This window comes from Anguilla rostrata, chromosome 3 (assembly GCF_018555375.3).
Source record: "Anguilla rostrata isolate EN2019 chromosome 3, ASM1855537v3, whole genome shotgun sequence".
Classification (NCBI taxonomy): Eukaryota; Metazoa; Chordata; class Actinopteri; order Anguilliformes; family Anguillidae; genus Anguilla; species Anguilla rostrata.
In genome coordinates, this window is record NC_057935.1 from 45,304,737 (window position 1) to 45,323,610 (window position 18,874).

Genomic DNA, 18,874 nt, shown 5'->3' on the forward strand with positions numbered 1-18,874 from the left:
ACCTTGACTACAAAAAAGTGCCATTAATTTAGCAGTTGCATCACTGCCGTAATGCATTGTTATTTCCATAGGATCGTGGTGTTGCTCATATGTATTCGGCCACTGGTAATGAAGCTATTGTATCATGTAAGGACTGCAATGGAGAGTTCCCCTGGCTATGAGACAGACTGCAGAATTACTGAGTTATGGCCAGAACAAACTTCATGGAACTGTTAAAAAAGTGAAGAGTTGGTAATTAAGATGCATTGCAATGCCTTAAAGCATGCTATGATCCTGCCAATCCACATGATTCAAACATGAGTCAGCTAACCCTCTCACCCCCACCCCACTTTAATCTAAAAAATATGTACTAATGCATTGATAGATCAAAGCATGTTGTGTATAAATAACATAAAGGCGCAGGGAAGGAAATTAATCAAAGCATAAACATGCAAATTAAAAAAATGTACTCTACAACCCTGTTACCAATAGAGATTTATTTTCTGCCCAGGGCACTAAGTGTTCAACCCAAATCTACATGTCTCCTACAGGGCTGTGGCTCTCAGTTGTCCCACAACCCAGGCTTTTCTTTAGACTGAAATGACCTTATTGCTGGGGGTTTCAGTTAAAGTACAGACTATTTTTTCATTCTGTAACCAACGGGATCAAAGCAGGAGATGAAATCCTCCAAACCACACGACACAGTGCCACAATACACCACTGTGAGCTAAGTACCGAGAACCCTAACTATGAGCTTTGTATTCTGGATGCAGTTGAGCCTAAGGTAGATTCATTTTTAGCTGATACTCTGAGTGGGGACCTAGGGCAACTTACACAGCTTTAATGTTCTTTTTTTTATTTTTATTTTTTACATACAATCCATTTATACTACCGAGTTATAGGCATGCTAGAGGGAATGACCGTCTGGGAACAGCACTTACTGCAGTGATGGCAGTGCTGTTCCAGCTTAGACATTGATCAGATTCCCAGAGGGCAGCTTGTGGACATTTTCCTGGTTTGACCTACAGCCCCTCCTTCACTGAGATGATGTGATTGGTGGAGCAGTGGGCAGGCTTTTCACTCTGATCTGTACTACTTTTGCCAGGCTTATAGCAGAGAGGTTATACGCCTGGCATGCAAGGCCACAGGGAACCATACCTTTGTAGAGGTTCTTGGGCAGTTGGCAGGTGTGCCCACAGCCATTGGAGCAGCACTTCCTGACAGATGAGCACTCTCCATCGGCATCGCAGCTCTCCACGCATGCCGCCGCGAACCCGCTGGCCTTCCTGGGGGCGGGGCACTCTCCCTGCTTCAGCGTCTCGACAGACCTCCGGAACTCACAGCTCGTCACACACTCATAATGCTTCTTGGGGAACAGGGACTGGAGAGAGGTGAAAAGAAGAAAAAACAAAAGTTTAAACGGATAAATAAAGCTAAATAATGTAAACTAACTAGGCCAAAGTGGCACTACTCCAGTCCAAGAGGGCTGGCTCATTGTGCATGTTGGCCTTTGTGTCAATAACTCTGACTTATTTTTTTTTAAGTGGCCACTCCTGCATTGAACCACAGCAAAATAGTTTCACAAGGATACATGTGCGGTCCGCAGATATAGCTTGTGACTATTGTATGAGCAGAGGATGGCATGAAATTTCCTAAATAGATCGACCCCCACTGTGCACGTGTGCCCCTGAACTAGACTAACTGCTGGATCATCCACCTGGACCACATATGAGACCATACCTCACACAAGTTCCTGCACTGGTTTTCCTTCAGGTCCCAGGATGACTTGCATGGCTCAAGACACTAAGGGAGAAGAGAGTGAGACGAAGAGAGAAAAAGAGACAAAGACAGAGAGAAAGGTATTAACACTTCACAGTCAAGGCCAGAGCAAAGTGCTCTGTTAAAGAGAGTGCATTCAGCTTGCCTGCCTAGCATGCCTGTCTAGCACATCAACGGTCATATTTACTAAACATTCCATGAATTACCGGCAGGGTCGCAAAATTTGGCACCACCACACGTTTTAAATTTAACGGGGTATGTACTAATACTGGTTACGTGAATGAGCACAGCTGCAGCGAGTTCATTTAAATGCACTGCTGGTGTTTAAGGTGCATCTTGCACATGGCAGGAGAGCAAGATTCATGTACTGCTCCATTTCTGGTGAAGTCTGGTTTTGGACAGGTGTCAGGATCCATGGTGCAATGGATAGGCACTGCCATCTCTTAAATGTGCAGAGAGAATATTAGCACGTCTCAACCAGAAAAATTGAACAGTTGTAATATTTCAAGTTGTTTAATTCTGTACCCAATAAACAACCATATCCATAATCACCCCCTCTCATCATCTTGAACGGGCGACTGCTCCTAAAAATGAAGAAGTTATGTGTGCACCCCGGTATTTTGAAATTGCATTTATGATGATGTTCCAGTAGTCACACACAACCTGGACATTGACACAATGTGTGAGCTTTCTGTCTCTGTACACATGCTCATTTGCCGATGGGGGTGTCAGTTGAACATGTGTGCTGTCAATTGCACCTAGCACATTTGGGAAATTAGCAATGGTATAAAATCCCCATTTGGTTTCCAGAAGGGCCTCTCGATTGTTCAGAAATGTGATGTAACATGGCGTGCGTTTCAGAGCCAACAACAGTGCATTTCTAAACGCGGCCTGCGAAATGCCAGCTAATGTCGCTACTGTGCGCTGGAACGAACCAGAAGCCAGGAAATGCAGTGTGGAAAGGACTTTTGACACTGCAGGGATGGCATGGCTTTGTTGCATTGTTGGTTCCAGATCATCTCCAAGCTCATCCTAGCACCAACAAATGGAGGATGGCATGACTGGAGAGCCTGTAGGCTATTCTCAAATTATCCTCAAAAAAGTAACACTTGATTTAGAAAGACTCTTTTTGCAAATGCACTCTGCCATGCTGATGATGTCTCCTCCTACGAATGGCCATGCCGATCTTGTGCCAGAAAGAAGTTAACACCTGCTTTTCCCAGATGTTAAATAAAAGATGCAATTACCTTTTCCGTAACACCCACCAGCCATGATAAATCAGTTTTAGCAGGTGGTTTGAATAAATTTCCATTCTCTCCTCCCATATTTTTACAGTACAATATCAGAATGGATCCAACGTAATATATATTAACCCAAACACGTACATTTATGGCTGCAGCTTTTTTCTCATTTTACCAGCAAAAACCTTGGTGCAACACCTTAATGAATAAGGACAAATGCTATTTGTCTCGTTAGCATCTATAAAAGGCCCGCAAATTGTCAGTAAATATGGCCTCTAGACACCACTTCCACAGCATCTACAAGGAGAGGGCTTTGCTCTACTTTGAAATGACATCTAAAGCCACTGAAGTGAATATGATGTTGGAAGACATTATTGAAAGGGACTTTCAATTTGGATAGTGGGCAGGAAAAAAAGGATTGTGTAACGGACACACAAGGTTACCGGGAAACTACCACTCATGGGCTCGAGGGGTTTCATTTGGCAGTGCCATGGATTCCTTTTCACATACATCAGCATTTCCTGATACCATCTGGTACCAGCGCTGCAATTTTCTCTCTCTCTCTTCTATCTTTTTCTGTACACAGTTACAGAGCAGACAAACATTGGTTAAAAAGCAGATGATCTACATTAAAGCATTCATGACTTGCTTTTAAAATAGGATGAAAAAACAAAACAACAAATAATGAGAATGGGCTATCCAGCCAATCTTGGTTTAATTTACCTACAACCTTGAGAGTATCCAGCACTGTGTCAAGGCAGGACTTGACCACTGTAGGGTCTCTACATCTACAACATGACCTGGCAAGCTGTTCAGCACATTGCCAACTTTGTGTGAAACAATATTGCCTGATATCCATATCTGCCTGATATCCATCCATCCATCCAGCCATTAAACTGATATCCCAACCTGAGTTATCATGTCAAAAGTACAAGTTAAGAGAGTAAAATAAATAATATGGGTGAAAGGGCACCCAATAAAATTTCTCCCTGAGAGCAGAATAATTTTCTAGATATAAACATATGAACCTTCACTACACAAATATAAACTGTGAGTTACAGTTTATACATTACTGATCCTTTCTCAACCAATGCAACCATATAAAATGCCATTACATTTTACTCTATGTAAGCAGTATTTTCTTTTAACTTTTTGCAACATTAATACCATTTGCCTTCAGTGGGAAAACATCTTGTTACAGAAGCATGGAAGATTGTACTGTGAAATTTGTACAATACTTTTTATGAGTGCTATGTATGTACATTGAATACTTTTCATTCTAATGTGTGGAACACTCTAAAGACAGTGTAATGCATTGAATTTTGACATCTGGAAACACTACTTTGGTGACACCTCACCCAGCAAACATCTGCATGGCTTTTGTTCCACAGCAGTATAGTGATGCCAATTCCCTTGGCTTCCAAGCTAAAATAAAAACAACTTTTACTTACACCTGACCTTTTCTGGACATGACTGTCTACTTATTGATATTCTGAGGCTTGCATGTCTCAATATTTGGTTCAAATGACTCCCCATATAAAGAAAAGCGAAAAGAAATAGACACTCAAACTGGACATAGTACAAATTTTTTTTTCCCGTATATATACTATAGCCAGTTTGATAGTAAAATAACTACATACAAAAAAAAACAAAAAAAAACAATGGCACCAACTAGGACTAGGGAGCCTGAACTTTGTGTTTATGACTCTTTAATTTGCTTATCATGATGACTCGGATGATGACATAATCTATGTACATAGCATTATGATAGTATCATGATGACATAACCTATATTGTACATAGTCATTATGATGACTAGCATGATGACATAACCTAATAAAAAGTGCATCCCAAGTCCCAACAAGGGAGCCTAAACTTAGTGTTTATAAGTCCTTAATTTGCTCATTATGATGACTCGTTATTGTCTTAAAGCCAGTGAACAGTTTATTTGGTTTTTAATAGACTGCATGGGTCGTGCACATGTTGTGAGTTGACTGGTGCAATCACAGGGATCACCAGGGCCCTGCATGTGTGCCAGGTCTTAATTACACAGATGGCTGTCTCTTAATTAGAGCCAGCACCATTCTGTCTCCGGAGTAGGTCTGCGACATTGTGTGACCGAGTGAGTGTTGCAAAACACACTCACAAGTGAAGGCTTAGTAAGCCATGGCAGCAGCATCAAATCACACTAACAATCATAGTTATTTTCCAGCAGTGTGTGTGTGTGTGTGTGTAAGAGGGGGAGGGGAGGTGGGGGGGTGGGGGGGGCTGACAAGTAGGCTGATTAGTTACAAAAAAAATTGAAAATGAATGAGTTTTCCAATTAAGGGTATTAGGAATGAGGGATAATCAGACCATATAATAGTATGTTCATAATGGCTTACAAAAGCAATATGCAGAAATTGGAGTCATTAGCTCACTGATATTTAGCAGCTGTATGGTAGAGGGCCCAAAATAAAATTACCTTGAGGCAGGTCATTTTTCAGATCAGCAATTGGCTGATGCTATTAAATGAGGCCAAATGCAATAGTCAGCAGGACAGACAACCGTTGATCAAACAGGAAAGGAAAAACTGGACGAAGCCATCATTACAACTGTTTCTGTTGTTTCTAAATGTTCACTGTTAATTTAACGCAACAGAGCATGTGAGTCCAACATGGGTCAGGGAGTATAGTAAAATCTACTCATTGAAAACCTTCATGAAAACCTTCTAAAAATCAATAACCATATACAGACCATAGATCAACACAGTTCTACCTACTGTAAGACCTTCCTTCTTGTGGGTTTTCAGTTGTAAATTTTGGTAAAGGTTGATCCAAAAGTTTGCCCTGCCTATCAACAAATTTGGTGATATAATTGATAATTGATATATTTGGTAATAATTACAAAATGAAATCAAATAAATATATTTTACATGTTGGATAAGGGAGCTGTCTGAACTGTTGATGCACTTGTATTCAGTATCAGACATTAAACAATTGTGTTAGTAGCTAAAAGAGCTGGGTTCAGAAAATTACACATATTGCACTTAATCTTCATTTCGCCGAAAACAGTGTACTATTATGAAGACAGACTGTGCTTTGGGGAAAAAAAAACATATAGCAGTGTCATACAGAAATAACATTAATAATTTTTTTATGTTTTGTTATTAGTTATAATGTCCAAATTGTGAGCATTTTCCTCGTGTAGGCACCAACAATCAAAACATAACCACTTCATCGGCTAAGGAAACATGTTTTAAAAAGTTTGACACCATCCATCTCAGTCTTCACAGAATCCTCCAGAACCATGCAACTGTCCTTAATAGCATTAAGCTCCATGGCAGTAAGGGGGTATACTTACGAAAAAGCATGTGAAATCCCAGGGGGTGTACAGATGAGTGGCATTTCCCCCTTGGGAGAACTTGTCAGGGTAAAATCCCTGCTGTTGATCACAAACTATAAATTCCAACACTGAGTTATGGCTTTCCCTTCTGCTGCGTTTGCCCTTTTCACTGATAAAACCACTAAATAACTCCCCCATTTCAACATCATGTCAGATTTATTGACCCCCCTCTGCCATAATGTGCTATTCTCCAGAGGCTTCTCTTTCTCTCTCTCTCTCTCTCTCTCTCTCTCTCTCTCTCTCTCTCTCTCTCTCCATGCATGAAGATATCTGTGCCATCCCTTATTCTCAACCCTTCAACTGACAACTCACAAGTTATTGCAACAGTATTGCTCATTTCAAAAGGTTTTTTACTGAGAGTAGGAAAATAAAAAGTTAACAGACTATAAGGTATACCCTTTCATTGGCTAAAGTTATCTGGCCACTAAGAAATATTCACTGCCCCTACTCTAATTAAGGTAACAATTTGCATTGAGGTTTTTGACTAATTTCTAGCTAGTTTAAGTACAGCCAATGTGATTGTCCTCTATAGTCTAACAAGTGTAATGATGTTGAACCTGAGATATTAAGCGAACTAATCATGAGAATTACGCTGAATTGGAGTGGAGTATCTTATCTTTTTTAAATTTCTACTCAAATCTTTTGCAAGTTTTTGGTTGTATATTTTTGCATAACTTACCCTTTCCCAAGAAATCAAGAAAAAAGAATCATTTAAAGGATTTTTATTTTTAATTTGTCAACTTTGTCAACATGACAGATTTTGTGTTTGTTACAGTACACATCCAACTAATAAATTTGATTTGTTGAGCTTACCAACTTGCTTAAGTGAATATAAATGTTTAAGAGTTAAGGGCAATGCTGATTGAATCATGGCCAAAGTTAAGGTTACCATACAGTCATGTAAGTTATTCTTAAGAAAGCAGATTTACATTCCGTGACCATTCCAGGTCCCCAAACAATACATTCACCCTGCAAGTCCATACTGAGTTAAAGATACCCCACTCCCCTTCCATGGGAATGTCATGGAAAAATAATAGTACTGCACTCTGTCCTGTTTCCCACACAACTGTGGTTCATATCTGATTTACTGTACTTACCCTGTGACCATCCTCCTGTGGGATTGACAGCTAAAACGACCACTGTGTGCTAAGATAGGCTCTTACAGTCAGACCACACAAAAAAAATATCAGGGAATGAATAGGACTGCCAAGAGAAAGTGACACAAAACACAAAGCCAGTTAAAATAAACAAGCAAATAACTAGGTTTTTTCTTTTTTTTTTTTGCAGTGACACAATTACTCACATCGAACTTTCACAAGCTGTCTATATCAACAATTCCATCCTTGAAAATTGGGAAAATAAAATAAAAAATGGGTTGCAATTTTCTGACATGCAGAAGCAATAAATCAAGAGACTGCCAGAGACTTGATCGAACGTTTTCCCTCTGAAGCGGGTTATTTAGAGTGCTTGAAAGTGTTTGCACTTTCAGTTCATCAGAGACATATGCAGTATTCACATCTTTCAGCTCAAGTGTTCGAGCCAAATCAGGCCAAGACATCTGTTGGCTTCTCATAATTTCATATGCAATTTAGCATACATTCTGTATTCATCTGGGTCACATTGTGAGGCAAAAGTACTCTTTTTTATGGTGGATCATTAATCAGAATTATTCGGGGACAGATTTTGTTTTGTGATACGACTGTAATTCCAAGAATGAGCCCCCTTGGAGCAGTGATTTTCAACCCTGGTCCTAGAGTGCAACTGTGTACGCTGGTTTGTGTTCCAACAAATCACTTGATTCATTAAGGATGCTGAAAATGTGTTCCGTAATTTCTTTCTGAAACTGATTTCACCACAATACAGGTTTGGCTCATGACCATTTGCTTTAATGGTTTTGTTTAAAATAGCAGGTGTCCATACTTTCGCCATTTAGGGTTTCACTTCAGCTGTTGTACTATCAGTCAATCCATAAAAAATGTAACCTCTCAAAAGGACTTGTTTTTTCACAGAATATCACAGAAAATGAAAGCATTAGCTGCCTGAGAACTGATCTGACTGATTAAAAGTCTTTAAATGAATATGTAATATTCATTCTGTGTGACATGAGTGTCTATTTCTAACATAATGGGGCATTAATATGGTAAATCACCCCTCAATAGACATTTAAAGTGCTCATTAAAAACAACAAATTACTCTTCATACTTTAGGAATTACAATTAAGGTCGGAATAAAATCAGCATACGCAGGGGTACTCCAGGACCAGGGTTGTACACCAAGCCACACCACCCCACCGTGTGCATAATGAGCTCTGCAGTTAGCAGGCAGCATGCTAGCCCGATAACACCGCTTAATACGCACACACTAAATGAAACCTGTCAATTGCGACCTGTCCTCCTGAGTCTAACCAACCTTCCCTTTAGCTCAAAAGCCCAAAAACACCCACCTCCATCACACTACCCACACAACATGAGAACTGCAATTAGTGGCAGAAATCAAAACTTCCTAGGATTCCAGGTATGCAATCGGTCAAGTAACAAGTTTGCAGGGCACACCTTATAGATATAGAGCACAGTTTGGACCTTTTCAGTGTTTCCCATATAAATAATTACAATGACCAAAGGCTCTTATTCCTCCAAGCATGAATATTCTGAGTTCATTTGGACACAGAATTTAAATACAACTTCACACAGCCACACAATAAAGACCCACACTTACGTGATTTTGTTTCTTATCTTTTTCTTATTTTCCAATTGCTTCTTCTTATTACTGCAATTTTAAATACAAATGACTGAATAACTAATATTACAATCATTAATATCTAAGGCAATATTTCAAGCATAAACTGCTCGTTTCAGTTCTTGTCACAGCATCTTTATTGGATTCAAGTCAGGACTTTGACTAGGCCACTCCAAAACTTTAATTTGTTCTTTCCAGACATTCAGACTTGCTTTTGTGTTTTCGATCATGGTCTTGCTGCATAAGCCAATTATACTTCAACTACTTGATGTTTCTGACCTTGCTACTGTCCCATGAATCACATTTTTGCACATTATCTTTCTTATTACAGAGTCATGAACACTGACCTTAGCTGAGGCCTGCAGTTCTTTCAACATTCTTCTAGGATTTTTTGTAACTTCCTGGATAAGTTGTCGCCGCGCCCTTGGAGAAATTTTGGCAGGGCGGCCAGTTCTGGGAAGATTCACCACTGTTCCAAGTGTTCTCAATTTGGAGATAATGGCTCTCACTGTGGTTCTGTGGAGTCCAGAAATGGCTAAGAAATGGTTTTATAATCCTTTCCAGACTAATATACTTCAACAGCGTGTTTTCCTCATCTCTTCTGGAATTTTCTTTGAATGTAGCATAGTGTGCTTGTAGAAACTTTGTGGTGACTACTTCACTCTGATGGTAAGGTTAAATATGAGTGAGGACTGTATCACTCTGCTGAGTAAAATATGTTAGTTCAAGCCTGCTTAAATGAGCCCACAAAAGAAGAAAAATGTACTCTGTCAAAGGAAAATGTATCAGATGAATGAACACAAATAAGTTAGCTATGTGACAACATCAGAAAAAGAAGCTGGCAGAAAGACACACAGACTGTTGCACAACTTCTCACAAAACAACGAAAAACTGCCATGTGTTCCTTTTTAGTGTCCTCTACTTCCATTTCTCAAAACATAAATTCTGATATAGTGACAACCAAGCCCAGAGTATTGATTTTTCCAAAACTTCAGTATTCTAAATGTAACAGTCTTTACAAAGCTCAGTGTTCAAATAATGCATAACACTGGCCAGGAGGGTATTTCCATGATCCTTTTGAACTAAGAGAATGGTGATCTTTCTCATGTGGAAACAGACGACGAGAGATTTTGGCTGTGTTTTCTAGACTTGACAGAAAGGTGCATTCAAAGGCAAGTCCAGCCTTTTCCAACAACAAAATCAGCCACTTCCTTTCGCACCTTTAAAAAAATGTACAGTACCGAATAAATGACAACCATACGACCACCTCAAAGTAAACCACAGACACTAACTTAAAGGAAGAAGTAAGGTACAGAGGTCATATTCACCAAAATTCCTGTCATAATTTCTTATTTTAAATGAAGATCAATGTGAGTGTAAGGCTGAGCCAAAGCTACCAAACAAAATTTTATTAAGCTGACTGACCTTGAGAAACACTATTGTCATAGAAGTCAGCATTTTCCCTGAGAAAGGAAAAAAAGTGTGATAAGATCTCAGGTTCGAAAGACATTTTTTAATCAGACAGTTTTCCCAGAATTTTAAGTTTTTTTTTAATTATATTTTTGCTGTGTAATTTAACACAGTGAAAGAAAACATGTTACTTTTTATGTGTGGATTTAAAATATAATTATATCAGGTAGTTGCAAATGAAACACCTTGGTATACCACTTCCAGCTTTTTGGAATTTAATACCCATTATCTAGCAGCATTCTCCTAAAAGGCTTTTATGCTGGCAAGCTATGAAATGCCCTTTCTTGGCTGATGCTACCACAGGAAAAGGAGAAAAACAACAGCCGCAAGGCTATGTCAATAGGTCACTAATAGCCTCAACAGTAATGCATGGTTAATGGATTAAATCTGTTCTGCTTGTGATGTGAGTGCATCTGAGTATCCCTAGAGATAAGTCTTTGGTTGTTAAAAAAAGAATATGTTACACCCATCTATAAAACCTGAAATGTAAAAGCAACAAATTTTTATCAAGTTAAGGAAAATGAAAAGCAGACAAGAATTTAAACGAGGCATTCTGTTTGTCCTGTCCCTGATAATGAAATGAAAAAGACAATATGGTTATGAAATGAATTGTAGATTCTCAGACTTATTTTCTGAGAGTTCAGCCATTTTCCAGTAACCCCAGGCTTTGATTATGTGCTAGGATGTTTAAGGAAAGCAAATCTGTTCGATGTGCTGTAATTTTGCAGAACCCTTAAGCTACCTCCAGGTCTCCTTTAGCTTGTCACAATGAGCATGCAGGCCATCTCGTTTTCCCAGTTATACTAAGTTTGGTCAATTTTGTCAAGGGCTTGCATGTGTAAGCAGTGGAAGAAATAACCACAACTTAAACAAAGGCGTACATTCCTTGTCCATGTTGGGTTGGAATGGGGCAGAACATACTTATGGCACACTAATGATACCCTAACTCTCCTAATGCCCCTATCTACCTCACTGAAAAGGCAGAGGTATGCAGTTAAACCATTCACTAATCTGCCCACAGTCATTAGGGGAATGACCTCGCACATAGACATCAGCAATGGCTCCACAGCAGAAATGGATGACAACGTCCTTAAAAAAGCCACTGACAGTAGGAAAAATTGATTATAACACTTTGCCGTCTACTTTCGTGATCTTGTCAGTTTACATCTATGTATAAAATGCAAGATTTAATCAGGAAATTCATGACCTTTCAGTTTCACACTGTGAAATCTCTAGCCCTGTGGAGATCAGTGTTGCCAATTTGGGCTTGGAAAGACAGTTTTCCTGCACACCTCTATTAACAATTTATCAAGTTTTATTCACATTTTTTATTCAGGCTAATTAATAAGATGTTTAATTACTTTCTTTTTAATCTTTTAACCACACATGGGGAAAACAAGATACTTAAAGAATATAAATGCCTTTTCCAATCCAAATGAAATAATATACAGAAATGCAATTCTATTGCTTTCATTATACAAATATAATACCACATTTGGAACTTACAAGTGTAACAAATATACTCTCGGTTTAAGTTTTGATCATCTGGGAGAATTAGTGAATTTTCACACATGAGTAAATCCATCACAAATCTTTAAAAAAGCAAACAAAATCTACCACAGAAAATGTTTGCAACTGTTATCCAGCAGAGCTAAATGATAGCAGTGTCATTTGGATAAAAGCATCTGCCAAACAAATGTAATGTAAACAGAATTCCTCTTAAAACAGGGGAAACTAGGCAATCTCTAAAAGCATCCAAGTTTGCTGATGGATGTAGAAGTTATTCCAAATGGAAATTGTTAGGCAATGCTGATAATATCACTGGACAACGCATTATTTACTGGCTGAAACTTAACCATGATGATAAATAACATATTTGAATTGAGTAACAAGTACAAAATATAACAAATATATATATATATGCACTCATCTGCCATTTTATAATTATTAATGGCATGGATTCAACAAGGAAGCATTCCAAATTTTGGTACATGCTGACTTGATAGCATCACAAAGTTCCTGCAGATTTTTTGGACACTCATTCATACTGAGAGCTTCCTGTTCCTCCTCATCCCAAAGCTGCTCTATTGGATTGAGATCTGCGGACTGTACAGGCCATTGGAGTAAACTGAAATCACTGCCATGTTCATGGAACCAGTTTGAGATGATGTGTGCTTCATGACGTGGTGCATACCAATACACCACTACAATCAATGCGGGATGGATTTAGGAATTCATGCTGTTTATGCCCAATTCTGACCCTACCATCTGCATGCTGCAGCACAGTGGCATCACTAGGGCTGATCACACCCGGTGCGGTCGACGGTTGGTGTCACCCGATGTTGTCGGCCGGGGGGGTGCTGGCGGGTGTGGGCGCAAGGAATGCATTCAAACGACAAAGCGCTTCTCGTCACATTAACCGGCAGTAAACTGGATCGGAGAAATTAGCTGTTTCAACTAGTTGCTACACAAAACACAGCACACAAAAAAATCCTTGCCAGTCATTTCGGTGTCACCCCCCCCTGATGGTGTCACCCGGTGCGGTCCGCACCCCCCGCACCCCCCTAGTGACGCCTATGCTGCAGCAGAAACTGCAAAAATCAAGATGTTTCACACCAGGCAATATTTTTCCAATCTTAAATTGTCCAGTTTTGGTGATCAGGTGTCCACTGTAGCCTCATCTTCCTGTTCTTTGCTGACAGGAGTGGAATCCAGTGTGGTCCTCTGCTTCTGTAGCCTTCCTGCTTCAATGTTTGCTGTACTATGCATTCAGAAACGCCCTTCTGCACGCCACTCATACAGCGGTTATTTGAGCATCTGTGGTCTTTATGTTAGCTTGAACAAGTCTGCCCAGTCTCCTCAGACCTTTCTCATTAGCATGGTGTTTTCAACCACAGAACTCACACTCCCTGGATGTTTTTTGTTGTTGTTGTTGTTGTTTGTATATCATACCATTCTCTGTAAACTCTACAGACTGTAGTGAATGTCATTCTTGGTCTCATCACAAGACCTTTTTCCAGAACACACTAAACTCAGAGCATGATAGGAGGTGCATGGGATAAAGGGGTGAAATTATAAAACTACAGTGAACTCCATAATGTTTGGGTGAATCTTGGTCTCATCAGTCCACAAGACCCTTTTTCGAAACTCTGCAGACTCTTTCAGGTCCTTCTTAGCAATCTGTAACCTGGTCATCCTGTTTTCGCGGCTAACTAGCGGTGTGGATCTTGCAGCGCAGAAGAAGTCTCCTGCGAACAGTAGTCACTGACATATCCACACCTGCTTCCGGAAGAGTATTTCTGATCTGTCAAACAGGTGCTTGGGGGTTTCCTTTGCATGCAATGTTGGCTTTAGGTGTGTGACCCATACACATCACCAGGGGCTGAGTATCTGATCGGGTCATCGATTTCCAAACCGACCTGTTAGCAAATGTTCACACATTTTCATTGCCATCACCTCCCCTTGCCCAAGAGCCTTAACCTCAAAAATCTCCCTTACTGCTGCCAATCCTAATAACTTCATCAAAATTCCATGCACGCCTAGTCAGTCTGCAAAGCATTTCACTTTGGTAAAGTTTGCACTCTTTTATATTTTTCTCTATTAAAACCTTTATCTTAAATGACTTCATTTTCTCTCTGAATTTAGACTATATTTTATTAACAGAAATCTGGCTGAGACCTGGTGACAGCTCCCCCTTTGCCGAGCTTTGTCCTCCAAATTATAGTTTTTAAAATTCCCCTAGGCTTATGGGCCATGGTGATGGCCTTGCAGTTGTTTTAGAAACTTTGTGAACTGTGTGACTATCTTGGTGGAGCATTAAAGTTCTTAGTCACTGGTAATGACCCTGTCTGTTTCATTAGCCGCGTTTCCACCGCAGGAACTATACCCCGGAACTAGGAACCTTTTGAGGAACTCAGTGCGTTTCCACCGCAGGAACTAGGGTCTAAATTTAGTTCTGGGGGCTTTGTTTTACCCCCCAAAACGTTCCTGCTCGTGGGGTAGTACTTTCCGAAAGTACAGGAACCTTTTGGGTGGAGCTTGCAGCGCTGAACATTTCTGATTGGTCGAGTACTCGTAGCATTTGTGTTATATTTATTTTCCGCCATTACCCGCCATGTTTGAAAATATGCAGCGGCAAACCAATTTATTTTCATAATAACTTCAAATCAAACTTGTATGTTATGCGGCGCAGTAGCCTACTTTTGGTTATAGCCTGTCAACGTCTTGGAATTATAACGTGTGCTCTTCTGTTCTTTTCTTGCTTTAGTATTCGTTTTATAAAATGCTAAGCATTCGTGCTGGAACAGCATATTACGTAGGCTACCAAAACATTCAAACGGATTAATTCGGTTGCTGAATATTTTCTTCCGGATTTTCTTTGTTAGCTCGTTGTAATTGACTCAAAACGTTTGATACAGTTATGTGAGGTATGCGGTAGTTCTGCATAATTAACATTGGTGATACAGTACAAGCAAACTGGAAATCACCTTCCGCACTTTTATCCGGGTAAAATAACAGGTTAATTCTAGTAATCTTCCCTTTAGCTTTTTCAGACTGCCGTAATTTCACTCAATTTTACTGCCATTTTTCAATTCCACGAAAAGACCAGGAAGACTATGGACTCATTTATGGTGCATGGTTCGCATCTGGAGGGCACACTTCGCTGCTCGGCTAGCAGTAACTTCGAAGGAAAGCAAACGGTGGCTGTACCACTACTAATTTACATTTTCACGCAAGTCCGAGTTTTCGTTCTATTCTTGTCATTTTGCGATTAGCCTATATGGAATTGACGACGAGAAAGTAATAAAACAGCAAATTGTTTACAAGGTGTGCATGTTTTCTGCTGTTAATGAATGTGTTTGAGAGGATATATGAAAATCAATAAATACAAAAGTAACCATATATAGTCATTGTTGGTAACCCGTTGTATATAAGTGGAATAAACCCCTCCGGGCTGTCCCGGTTATTAGAAAATAATGTAGGCTACTTCGGTGGTAGTATGGGGTTACAGAAGAAATCATATGACAGATGGACCGACGACAACGTCAGTGGGCTAATTTGCCTAATCTTCGCGGTACTTTAGACCCCGGTGGAAACGCAGACAACCATTGGCTGAAGGAACCTTTTAGTTCCTGGTAAAGTAGTTCCTGGGACTGAAAGTTCCGGGTAATTTTGGTGGAAACGCGGCTATTGTTATTTATTGCCTCCCTAAACTCAAAAAACAGTTTTTTTTTGTTTTTTTGTTATCTGGGTTCTCTGATTTTATATCTTCTATCATTTAGATCTGATAGAATTATTATGGTTGGTAATTTTAATATGCATGTAGATGATCCTGCAAATTCATTTGCCTCTGAATTTTTAAGTATCTCTGACACTTTAAGTTTACGCAGCATGTCCCACACATCACAGAGGTCATACCTTTCACTTGGTTATTATTTTGGGCTTATCATTGAACTGTCTCTCTACTGCAGTTTCCATTTCTGATCATTATTCTATTATTTTTGATACAGCTCTCCAGGTAATAGACCCTTAAAATAAACATGTAATTCGCTCCCACATGCTTAACAACCAGTCTGCAAAAAAAAAATATTTCCTCTGCCTTTACTGATTTGAGCAAGAATCTGCCTCAGCCATGGAGTATCAATGATTTGGTTACTAACTTTAATTAAGCATGAGTTGCAACTATAGATCTGATGGCACCTGTTATAACCAGAACATTCTGGACTGCAAATCCTCACCCATGAACGAATGACAGCATCTGTGACTTAAAAATACAACATATAAGAGCTGAGAATAAATGGAGAAAATCTAAATTTACAGTCCACTTTCAAATTATGAAGGAATTACTGCCCTCATTTCACATAAAAGGAGACTAGAACTGCCTTCCTAATAGATTTCATAGTTTTTAATGGGAATACTTCAAGGTTTTTATTTAATTCCATTGATAAATTGGTTAACCCTGCTTCTTCTGCCTCTGTACTCCCGTCCTTTGACAGCTGCAACAAATTTATTGACAATTTTTCTCGACAAGATAAAGCTTATCAGATCTAATATAACCCCCTCTTCTTCTATCTCTGATTTACCAGCTGCTTGTCCTATTTTTTTAACCCAGTTTGCCTGTATTAACCTGCAAAAACTATTGGATACTGCATCTCATGTGCAACTTTGCTCCAGTCCTCTGGATGCCTTACCATCCAGGGTCCTTAAAGAGGTCCTGAATGTTTTAGGCCCCACCGTACTTGGCATCATTAATGAGTCTATAACCTTTGCTTTTGTTCCTGATTCTTTTTTAAAATTAGCTATGGTTCAGCCTCTCTTAAAGAAGCCTGGCCTTGGTCCATCTGTCCTTTCTAATTATGAACCAATTTCTAAGTTGCCTTTAGCATCGAAGATACTTGAAAAAAAAGTTATTGCCCAGCAGCTTCTTTAGAGAGTAGTCAGTACAAACATTTTTGATAAATTCCAATCAGGTTTCTGTCAGTTGCACAGTACTGAAAGTGCTCTGCTTCGAGTGTCCAATGACTTAATTATGTGCACAAAAAGCTGGTGATATCTCCATTTTAGTGCTACTTGATTTGAGTACTGCATTCTATACCATTGACCATTTTATTTCACTGGAAAGGCTTTGACATTGGGTTGGCATCTCTGGCTCAGTCCTTGACTGGTTCTCCTCCTACTTATCAAACATTTGTTTTACTTTATAAACACGAACATAAAGCCTTCAATTGAGCTCCGCTTTTTCAGGCTCTTCAAATTTTAAGCTGTGACAAAGGTTTCTCGCTGGACCGCCATAATTCAACATTATGCACAACAGCAATTTGATAATATCTTAGCTGGGGCATTCGCTGCGTTTCATGGAGCTGATGATACGGGTTACTGTGTGATTAGGGGATGAGGAGGCTCCTTTTATTTTGTTGTCATTTATTGCCCTGAGCGCTGATAAGGGAACGAGTGGCATTGTTGGGCAGCAAGGAATCTGTTGCAGGCACTGACCTCGCATTTGCAGCATGTTTGTGGCCCATTTTTTTAAATAAATAGTGGACCTTTGCTTTATTACCATTTTGTGGGTGTCCATACCACTAGGGGTGGGGAGAGAGATTCATGGTTACTGTAGCTGAAAAATATAACTTTCATTATTTTTGCATTCATTCAAAGTTATAATCTTTTGAAACTAATTGAACCACTGTTTGTATTTCAAGTTAATCAATATTGAACTGTGTTAGAACACATGTTTGTAAATTTCACCAAACCTATGGACTGTCTATGCATGTTAACATGTTAAAAAAATTAAAATAATGAATACACCAATATACTGCATGTTATATGATGTAGCTTTCTTCTGCAAATCACCTCTGTAAGAGAATATCTAGCTTAAAGTCTGGCTTAAGTGTGGGTGCTGACTTCCAATGTTTTCCTTCTAAAAGAAAACCATTGCATAAAACTGTGAATAATATCAGAGGGATAAGATCTGCCATTGTCTCAGTATTGGCCAGTTAACTGCAAACAACATACACAAGCTTTCAAATGGGAAAATGGCAGATATACTTTTAAAAATGAGCACATGCCATCTAATGGAGCAAAGCCATTTTAATGCTAGCAACTGACAGAGCTCATGATCACCACCATGATTTTAAACCTACATATTATTGCACAAAGAGTGATAATGGAGTAACTGAAATTTGGCTCGTTGACTGAACAGTAGGATGTTATGAGCAGTGCTGAAGCATAATGACAAGTTGGTGTTGATAACACAGTCACTGTTAATGTTCAGCAGTACTTCTATTTAATGATATGTTTCTGCACTGCTCATTGATCTAGCTAATCACACCCTGTAAATGCACCAGTTTTATTTTTCCAAGGCCTGGGATTTCAACATTATGATTGATTGAAAGTGAGAGGATGTGTCCGTACCAGCTTTGAGCAAGACAAGGCATGACGCACAAGAAATTGTGTAAACCAAGAAGAAATTAGTAACCTGAAGATATGTACTGGTGTGTGCAGACGAGTGTAGATTCAATACCATTAATATTCCATGGCTGTCAAAAGCTCAAGGGTTATCATATTGCTCATGATACCTTATGATTCTGATGGATCAATGAAAACAAAATTTGTATCTGTGAACAACCAAAACATGACATTTTCTATTGCAGGGTTGGACAGTAATTTCAAATGACTAGAATAATCAAATTAACGAGATGTATGCTTAATAAAAATTAAATAGCTAATAGCATTCAATGATAGTTTCTGCACTGCTTCCCTAATGAAATCCTTTTTTAAAAGCCACT

General features: G+C 39.2%; 1 protein-coding gene across 1 annotated transcript in view; it reads right to left on the minus strand.

Annotated features, from left to right (window-relative positions):
* The window catches only part of LOC135251943 (anosmin-1-like), a 52,805-nt gene that overhangs the window by 20,843 nt on the left and 13,088 nt on the right, over positions 1–18,874 (minus strand). The window contains exons 3-4 of the mRNA XM_064329825.1: positions 1,720–1,782; positions 1,138–1,360 (exon numbers count right to left, since the gene is read on the minus strand). Coding sequence (XP_064185895.1) covers positions 1,138–1,360; positions 1,720–1,782 — 286 coding nt within the window. The remainder of the gene's footprint in view (positions 1–1,137; positions 1,361–1,719; positions 1,783–18,874) is intronic.